Here is a 9,497-nt window from a genome sequence, read left to right on the forward strand (position 1 = left end):
CTTTAGACTCACACAAGAAATGACTCAACTAGCTGTGTTTGATTGACTCCTTTGACTCTATGAAAGCTCAGTGTGTGTCTGTACACAGACTGTTGTGTTGGACTATTATTAAGTCGTCTGCTTTTCAAATGTCTGCATCTCAGTGTAGATGAGGCTGGGGGTCATGGGAGGCCACCATAGCAGTCTCTTCAACATCATGACATCATCATAAATGCTGCTGGACTGTCTGATGGGCTGACGGTGAAAAAGCCGTCGGGAAGGAAACAGAAGACATTTCAGAGGCTGCAGCAGATTTCTTTGATTTGGGGCCTTTTTCAGCTTTATTGGACAGAGCAGTGAAGATAAGTGACAGCAAAGCAGAGGGAGAGAGAAAGGGGGCGTGGTCAGAATCAAAGCCAGGCCAGCTGCTCTCCACCTCGTGGCACATGGTCACCTGCTCATCCTAGTGAGCTCCACCAGCAGCCCTTTCACACAGTTTACACTGTCAAACACTGTGTGTGGACCTCAGCTAACAATAGGCTACATTTAAGTCTGGACTACATGCTTTTATATTGAGGCAGATTTTTACCTGTTTTTATTCCATCAGCAGCTCAACATCATGAGCAGCTTTGACATAAAGACATCAAACTCAAGCTGACTTTAAACTGGATCTACTTTTAATACAGGGGCTCAAAAACAACAACATCTTTATTATATATCAGGACAGAAAGTCATCTCAAATGGAAAACAGCTTTATTTGGAATAATCAGCACTATCAACTGGTTTGGGATCTCCACCAGTTTCATGTCTTTCCAGCTTCTCCAACAAAGTTCCTGTAAAATCAGCATCTTTATTGGTTTGATAGTGATTGATTATTCAGTCCCAATCTGCTGTCATCTAAAGAACAAAATGATGTTTCTATGAGTCAAAAAGCTCCAGATGTTGTTCACAAAGAAAACAAAGATTAGGAAGTTAAACACAAAGTGTTTGGAGCCAAAATGTTCCCAAGCTGCTCTTTTTGAAATGGCAGAGGTACAGTGGTGTCTAACAGCACACTGTGGAAGGCAAACATGTTCTTGTTGGATGAAACTTCATGAATCCTTTGTAGATTTGAGCTTTTGGAGCCTTTCTTTCCTCTTCAGGTGTACAGAGGCTGAGGAGGCAGGTGAAGCAGGTGGAGCTGTTGTAATGCTGGCAGAGGGTGTGTCTTAGTAACTCTGTGAGGTAGAACTGGATCCAACATGGTGGATGTGTTGATGTTGGAGCCATTAAGATTCTCTGCACACTGTAGGATTTCCCTGTGATTCACTGCGGGGGCATTTTGGAGTCTGTCAATGAAACTCTTCATATTTGTGTTTGACACCAGTTTATAGAAACAGACAAATGTGTCATGCTTTTGTTCGGCCTCCACAAATATACACATTTGTTCATTGGTTGGACTTTTGGAAGGAGACATATTGAAAACCATGTTAACAAGATCTTGTTGTTTCCTGTGGATCCGACACAGAGAGTGGACTTCAGACAGAAAGCGTGGAAGAGATTTTAGAGGCCGTGTGTGGCAACAGGAAGTTTCTGTATGTTTGCTGATCTTCCATGTGGAAAACAACACGTGATGTTTGTGAAGTTCTACAATGATCATTGTTCTGACAGCATTTTGAGTGGGAACAGTTCAAACTGAGAGTAGTGGGAGTTATTTACTGATTGAAACAAGCTGAATGTTTCTGTGCACGATGAAGATCAGCAGCTCAGCTGATCAATGAATTGACATCTATCAGTCATTTCATGAGATGAAGTCATCAGCAGACATTTGTTCTAACTGTGTGATAAATGTCAGAACGTCAGGGCTCTGCTTTAGTCACTACTTGATGATCATTGGCTCATTGTTGAATCACGTGGCCCAGTCTGACCTCTGACCCTTTGCTGCAGGTCTTCTGTGTTATCTCCACTTTCATGTCTGATCTTCTGCTGTATCGTCCAAAATAAACATCTGAATCATTTCCAACACTTCAGCTGTGCTGCCCTCACGACACGTGACCATGTGAAGCTAGACAGCCAGCGAACAAAATAGATGAGATCTTCCACACAAGGCTTGCTTTTCTTGCTTTTAATGAAGATCTTTTGAAGCCTTATCCTCTCTCAAGGCTTCTCCTTTCTATTTCTTATTTGTAACTGAAACATACAGAATATGAAAATAAATTGCTAGCTAATACACATCTTAATGACAAACTTAATGATTAGCCTAGCTTAACACGTGCGTTACATTAGCATCACAGTTCACTCCATGTAAACACATATAAAAGTCATTTCTGAACACATTAATACTTACAAAGACGAACGTTTCCCAAGGTACAAGCGTGTAGGGCACTTTTAGCATGTACATGAACTTATTCACTCTTTTAATACTGCCGAAGCACTTTTCACAGCGTTCACGGAGAAAAAACGTCAAAGATAGGTTAATGATCAGAGCGCTCCCTCGCTCCCATTTCCGCACATACAATACAAAGATAGCTTGCGACTAAGACGTCTCACTCTGAGCAAATTTCAAACACACACATCTTAACTGTATTTGCATGAATTACTTATAATATCTCTTAACTTTGAACTTATTTATCACCTTAGTTACGTAACTTAATCAGATTATGCACTAACTACTGACTTTTGACCAAAAGGCATAACACTCCCCGCTTGATATAACACATTATATCACTATAAACATCAATACAACATATTCAAACATTATTTAACATCGAAGAATATTCATTCAGTCTCTGCAAGCAAAACAACAATCTCTGAAACTGGTCTGAGAAACATTTTAACAGTCCCATCTTTTACAGTCCGCACTTCCACTTTTCGGACCTTCTTGTCGCTGCTGGGGAATGTTTTTACTATTAGTCCCATGGGCCATTCGTTTCTGCTGGCTTGGAGTCCTTCAGCAGGACCACATCTCCTTCTTTGACATTAGGTCTAGTCTCTGTCCATTTTGCACGACTTTGTAAGGTAGACAAATATTCTCCTTTCCACCTTTTCCAAAAGGTATCAGCAAGGTGTTGAACGTGTTTCCATTGTTTCCCAAACAACTGCCCTGATGAAAAGTTCCCAAGTGGAGCAGACACAGCACTCATCTTCTGCGTTAGTAGCATTGCTGGAGTGAGTACTGCAGGACTGTCAGGGTCAGTGGATATGGGGACAAGAGGCCTTGCATTAATAATTGCCATCACCTCGGCCATGAAGGTGCACAACACTTCATGAGTAAGACGTGTTTGTTCAGTTCGTAACAACATTGCATCCAGAATGCGCCTGGCTACCCCTATAAGGCGCTCCCACGAGCCTCCCATGTGAGACGCATGAGCGGGGTTGAATGTCCAAACACACCCTTTCCCTTGCAGGTACTTCCCTACTGCTTTGTTTCCTGAGTTTAGCCCTAATTCCTTACAAGCGCCCACAAAATTGGTGCCTCTGTCTGAGCGCAGAAACTTGGCTGGGCCCCGAATAGAGAAGAGCCTTCTCAATGCATTGATAAAACTATCAGCAGACATAGTCTCTATCAGTTCGATATGCACAGCTCTAGTTGACATGCATGTGAATAACACAGCCCAACGTTTGTTCTGGGAACAACCACCTCTTGTACGACGCGTCACAATTGTCCATGGCCCAAACACATCTAGGCCTACAGTGGTAAAGGGTGGTTCAGGGGTGACTCGGTCTGCGGGCAAGTCTGCCATTTTCTGGATCTGCATTTTGCCTCGCAACTTGCGACATGTGACACACTTATGAATGACAGATGACACGAGTCGCTTCCCTCCAATTATCCAGTACCCAGCACCACGGATAGCTCCTTCAGTTATGTGTCTTCCTTGATGAGCTACTTGTTCATGATAGTGAGTTACAAGTAGTATGGCGATGTGGCTGGTAGATGGGATAATCAGAGGGTGCTTTTCATTTTCTGTGAGATCGGCAGTGGAAAGACGTCCACCGACTCGTAAGAGACTGTCTTTGTCCACTACAGGATTGAGCTTTTTGAGTGCGTCAAATATGCCACTGGCCCTCTTTCCTTCTTTAATGTTTTCAAGCGTCCCTTTGTAAGCTTCTTGTTGGACAGCTCGAATGATGACTACTTTGGCTCGGGTGAGTTCTTGGACATTTGGTGTCTCACTGAAACTTTTCCATCCCCTTTGTCCACTTGTCTTTTGTGCAAAGGATGTAACTACATGAATGAGTCTGGCTATGACTCTGCAAAGAGTGGTCCAGTTTGAGTACTTTTTGAAACGCTCAGAACGTAACTGTGGCTCTGCTACAGTAGTTTTCATTACTTTTATTTCTGGACGTATCTCTCTGTCTTTTTCAGGTTCGATGAGCGTGAAAGGACCAGTGTGTGGTTCTGTGTGTGTGTCAGAGTACAGAAAGGGTGGACCTGAGAACCAGGTACTGTTCTGCAGGTCTGGTGCTGGAATGAACCGAGTGGCTTGGTCAGCTGGATTTAACTCAGTTGGTACATAATGCCATTGACTCGGATGGGTGGATGCTCTAATGCGCGTAACCTTGTTGGCAACATACATGTAGAATCGTCTGGAGGTGTTGTGTATGTACCCCAACACAATCCTACTGTCTGTGTAAAACGTCACATTGTCTACTTTAATGTCTAACTCGTCTCTGATGAGCTCAAACATTTCCACCGCGAGCACAGCAGCACATAGTTCCAGGCGTGGTACTGTATGTGCGGGGCGGGGTGCGAGTTTAGACTTCCCCATTACAAACCCAGTATGACACTGTCCTTCACTGTCAACTGTACGCAGATAGACTACTGCACCTATAGCTACAGTGGAGGCATCACAGAAAATGCATAGTTCTTTCGCTTTTGTTGTACTTAACGTACCTGGGCTGTAGCACCTTGGTATTTGGAGGTTCTCAAGGGCTTTCAAAGAGTCTTTCCATGAGTCCCACCTCTCCTGCTTCTCAGGGGGTAAGAGTGTGTCCCAGTCTTTCCCATCAGATGACAGTTCTCTGAGTAATGCTTTGCCCTGCATTATTATGGGAGCAGCAAATCCCAAAGGGTCATAGAGGCTATTAACTGTCGACAATACTCCCCTCCATGTGAATGGTTTGCTCTCCTTTGACACCTGGTAAGTGAAGCTGTCAGATTGTAGGTTCCAACAGAGTCCCAAGCTTCTCTGAACTGGAAGAGGGTCTACTCCTAGGTCTAAATCTTTCAGGTCCTTTGCACGATCCTCAACAGGGAAAGCTTCCATGACTTGACTGCAGTTTGATGCCACTTTGTGAAGGCGCAAGTTAGACTCTGCTAACATTTTTTGCGTTCTTGTGAGCAGGTTGATTGCTTCCTCCGGCGTGGCGACTGATGTGAGCCCATCGTCAACATAAAACTGGCGCTCAACAAACTGTCTTGCATCGGATCCGTGTTCTCGTTCACCCTGTTGTGCTGCCTGTCTCATGCAGTAGATGGCAACAGCGGGCGACGGGCTGTTTCCAAACACGTGGACCTTCATTCTAAACTCGACTATGTTCTTGGTAATGTCATTGTCCTCATACCACAGATAACGCAGATAATCTCTGTGGTCTTCGCGTACAACGAAGCAGTAAAACATTTGCTGCACGTCAGCTGTCAGGGCTATGGGCTCTTTGCGGAAGCGCAACAGCACTCCCAACAGAGAGTTGTTCAAATCAGGTCCGCCCAGAAGCACTTGATTGAGCGAAATTCCATCACATTCTGCACTTGAATCGAACACAACTCGTATTTGTTGTGGCTTCTGTGGGTGGTATACACCAAACGTGGGCAGATACCAATGTTCTTTATTTTCTGGCAGAGGCGAGGCAGGCTCGGCTTGATCGTTATCCAACATTTTCTGCATGAATTGGATGTAGTGACCTTTCATTTCTGGTTTCTTTTCCAAAGTCTTTCGGAGAGAGCAGAGGCGTTTTAGGGCTTGTTCTCTGTTGTCAGGGAGCCTCCTTCTCGGTGAGCGAAAGGGTAAAGGTGCAACCCAGCTGTTCTCTTGGTTTTGATAAACTTCATTGTCCATTATTGTCAGGAATGCTTTGTCATCGATAGACATGGCTTGTTTGTTATCACCCTCAGATCTAACAAACACAGAGTGTCCCAAATCGTCTGTGACGCAGGTAGCATTCATAGTGACCCCATAATTCTCTTTAACGTGAATTGTGTTTGGGCAAGGCTCAAAATAGGATGCACGTCCATTATCTAAGGTGTGTGTTTTGTAGACATTGACCTCTGACTGACTGTGCGCTTTTCCTAAACACACCTCCCCCACAATAACCCAACCCAGGTCTAGCTTTTGGGCGTATGGTGCATTGTTGGGTCCGTTGATTTGCTCACGTACCTTATGGACCCTGATGACGTCTCGTCCTAGGAGTAAAAGGATTGGGGCGTGGTGGTCAACAGGTGGGATGTTATTTGCGACTGGAAGAAGATGTGGGTGATGCTGGGCAATCTCTGGAGAGGGTATTTCAGATCTATTGTCTGGGACAGAGTCACATTCAATTAAAGGGGGTAGCTGGATGTTAACTTCTCCATCCAAGGACTCGAGGAAGAAGTTCACAGCTCTCCTACCTGAGGTTTGTTCTCTGCCAGAGCAAGTCTTTAAGGTGTATGGAGTGGGTCTTGCATTGATATTGAAAAGGCTGAAAAACTCTGACTTAACCAGTGACCTGTTGGACTGATCATCTATTACTGCATACATTTTTATAGCTCTCTCTTTTTGGCCTGCGGGATACACTTTGACTAAACTGATCTTAGAACATGAACGTGGGCTATCACTTTGGCCACATACCTCTGTGCACTTCGACTCGACTGAAGGTGAGCTCTCAGTTTGCTCTTCATTGTCGTTGTTTCCTGGTGTAGTACTCTTAGAGGCAGGAGTAGGACCAGGATGCATTGCAGATAAGTGTTTAAGGCTGTCACACTCGATACACTTAACCACTGCTTTACAGTTTTTTGCAATGTGTTGGACAGACCCACAGCATCTGTAGCAGATGTGATGCTCTTTGAGATAGGCTTGTCTTTCTTCAATGGGTTTGTCTCTAAAAAGTTTACACTTTTTGAGTGGATGTGGTTTTTTGTGGATTGGGCACTGACGATCCGGTTCCTCCATGTTCTTTGGACTGAGATTATTCTGGTCGGGCTCTGCCATAATGTCCATTTTGTGTGCCGACACAGTAGGTTTGCGACTATATGACCTCAGTTTTTCTGTGGGAGAAGGGACATGGGTGTTGGCCTTGGACATAGCAAAGCTTGGGTCATTCCTCATTTTCGCTTGCCGTTGGACAAATTGTGTGAAAACTGAGAAAGGAGGAAATGACACACTATGAGTCTCCTTGTACTCTGTTCCTACAGTTGTCCACCTTTCCTGTAGGTTGAAGGGAAGTTTATCCACTATTTGCCTGACTCCTCTGGCTGTGTCGAGGTAAGCAAGTCCTGGGAGTGCGCCATCCTGTTTAGCACACTGTAGCTCCAATAAGATGTCACTAAGTTCTTGCAGCTTAACATTGTCTTTATTTGTGAGTTTAGGAAAGTCCTCTACCTTTTTTAAGAGTGCATCCTCAATAGCCTCAGGTGAGCCGTAGCACTCTTCAAGGCGCTGCCAGACCATCTTTGCACCTGCAGCAGGATTGAGGGTGTGCACAGCACGAATCCGCTTAGCCTGTTCGGATGATGTTGGACCCAACCATTTCGTTAGCAAGTCTAATTCCTCTCTTGGAGACAGATTTAAGTCTTTGGTTGCGCTGATGAATGAGGTTTTCCATGCCCAATAGTTTTCAGGTTTGTCATCAAATTGCAAAAGACCTGTGCTGACTAGTTCTTTGCGAATTAGGTATTTTGCAAACTGTTGCGTTTCACTTGCTTCAGGTAAGCAGTTGTTAAGGTTGGGGGTGTGCTTTGTGGAGTTGGACCAGTACGTGTCGACTACACATGTGTTCACTGTTTGCTCCTGTTTTCTTTCTCTGTTTACAGGTGGTGATTTTGTTTGAGAGTTGGTTATAAACGGATTAGTTATTTGTGTACTGTCTTGTACATCTACTTCATTGTCATTCCCTTTAGGAAGCTGTGCTGGGTCGTGCTGAGTGTCTGGGTAGAGTAACTCACATTGTTGTTGAACATATTCGTTAGTGCGGTGCACTGCACTGATGGGCTCAACTTCCTCGCAAAGTTCTCCATAGAGCTCCCCGCTCTGAATCTCTGCTTCTTCATAGGCTGAAGCCTCTGCTTCAGCTGCGGCTATTGCTTTTTGGCACTGGAGGACATGTAGATGAGCATCCAGTTCAGCTCTCTGTTTCATTGCATTGGCTTCCTTTTCAGCGAAGGCCAGTTGAGCTCGTGCTGCTTGAGCTTTGGCGTAGGCCCTTGCAGCTGCAGAAGCTGTTGATGAGGATGTCCGTTGAGACCGCCTTGTCGATGTTCTGGATTTCTGCGACTTGGTGTCGAATGGCTGAGACTGTTGCTGCATTGTAGCTGATTGAGTGGCGATGTCTGGTTGCTGTTCACCACTGGTTGCTTCGTCTAGCTCTTCAGCAACGTAGTCTTTTAGATAATTTCTTCCTGAGCGTAGACTCATGTTGCTTAAAGTAGCTCTGTATGCTTGAACCCGCTGAGTAGGCGTCTTTTTACTGTGCTGCCCTCACGACACGTGACCATGTGAAGCTAGACAGCCAGCGAACAAAATAGATGAGATCTTCCACACAAGGCTTGCTTTTCTTGCTTTTAATGAAGATCTTTTGAAGCCTTATCCTCTCTCAAGGCTTCTCCTTTCTATTTCTTATTTGTAACTGAAACATACAGAATATGAAAATAAATTGCTAGCTAATACACATCTTAATGACAAACTTAATGATTAGCCTAGCTTAACACATGCGTTACATTAGCATCACAGTTCACTCCATGTAAACACATATAAAAGTCATTTCTGAACACATTAATACTTACAAAGACGAACGTTTCCCAAGGTACAAGCGTGTAGGGCACTTTTAGCATGTACATGAACTTATTCACTCTTTTAATACTGCCGAAGCACTTTTCACAGCGTTCACGGAGAAAAAACGTCAAAGATAGGTTAATGATCAGAGCGCTCCCTCGCTCCCATTTCCGCACATACAATACAAAGATAGCTTGCGACTAAGACGTCTCACTCTGAGCAAATTTCAAACACACACATCTTAACTGTATTTGCATGAATTACTTATAATATCTCTTAACTTTGAACTTATTTATCACCTTAGTTACGTAACTTAATCAGATTATGCACTAACTACTGACTTTTGACCAAAAGGCATAACATCAGCAGATCTTTAGTTTGGGCAGCACAGTACAAAATAACACATATTGTACTATACTGCCCACTTCCTGATCTTATTGGATCTGTGTGTGAGGTTGGTGAAGGAAACACATGTTTACTGAGTGAATCGCTGCCATTAGGAACTAGTTTTTATATCACAGCCTAGAAATCACACAGGACCATTTCTGCAAGTGAAAAGTCCTAATTGGAGGAAAA

General features: G+C 44.0%; 1 protein-coding gene across 4 annotated transcripts; it reads right to left on the reverse strand.

Moving 5' to 3' along the window:
• Positions 1-1,989: 1,989 nt before the first annotated feature.
• On the reverse strand, positions 1,990-9,268 carry LOC109197012 (uncharacterized). Of its 4 annotated transcripts, none has more exons than XR_003218825.1 (3): positions 8,933-9,268; positions 2,306-8,775; positions 1,990-2,148 (listed from the first exon to the last, which is right to left on the reverse strand). XR_003218825.1 is itself a non-coding variant. In XM_025905138.1 (3 exons), exons 2-3 carry the CDS (start codon positions 8,562-8,564, stop codon positions 2,868-2,870), a joined length of 5,607 nt encoding a protein of 1,868 aa, XP_025760923.1. In that variant the 5' UTR covers positions 8,565-8,775; positions 8,933-9,268; the 3' UTR covers positions 1,990-2,867. The 4 variants fall into 4 exon arrangements, 3 of the variants coding, with proteins under 3 accessions (XP_025760923.1, XP_025760922.1, XP_025760924.1); XM_025905138.1 differs by having other exon boundaries at positions 1,990-6,472; positions 6,563-8,775; XM_025905139.1 differs by lacking the exon at positions 1,990-2,148 and having other exon boundaries at positions 6,215-6,472; positions 6,783-8,775.
• Positions 9,269-9,497: the final 229 nt, after the last annotated feature.

Source organism: Oreochromis niloticus, unplaced genomic scaffold (assembly GCF_001858045.2).
Source record: "Oreochromis niloticus isolate F11D_XX unplaced genomic scaffold, O_niloticus_UMD_NMBU tig00008834_pilon, whole genome shotgun sequence".
NCBI classification, from domain to species: domain Eukaryota; kingdom Metazoa; phylum Chordata; class Actinopteri; order Cichliformes; family Cichlidae; genus Oreochromis; species Oreochromis niloticus.

Bases quoted from the DNA above. Each gene is read 5' to 3' on its own strand.
- LOC109197012 (XM_025905137.1), bottom strand. From the start codon at position 8,564: ATGAGTCTACGCTCAGGAAGAAATTATCTAAAAGACTACGTTGCTGAA.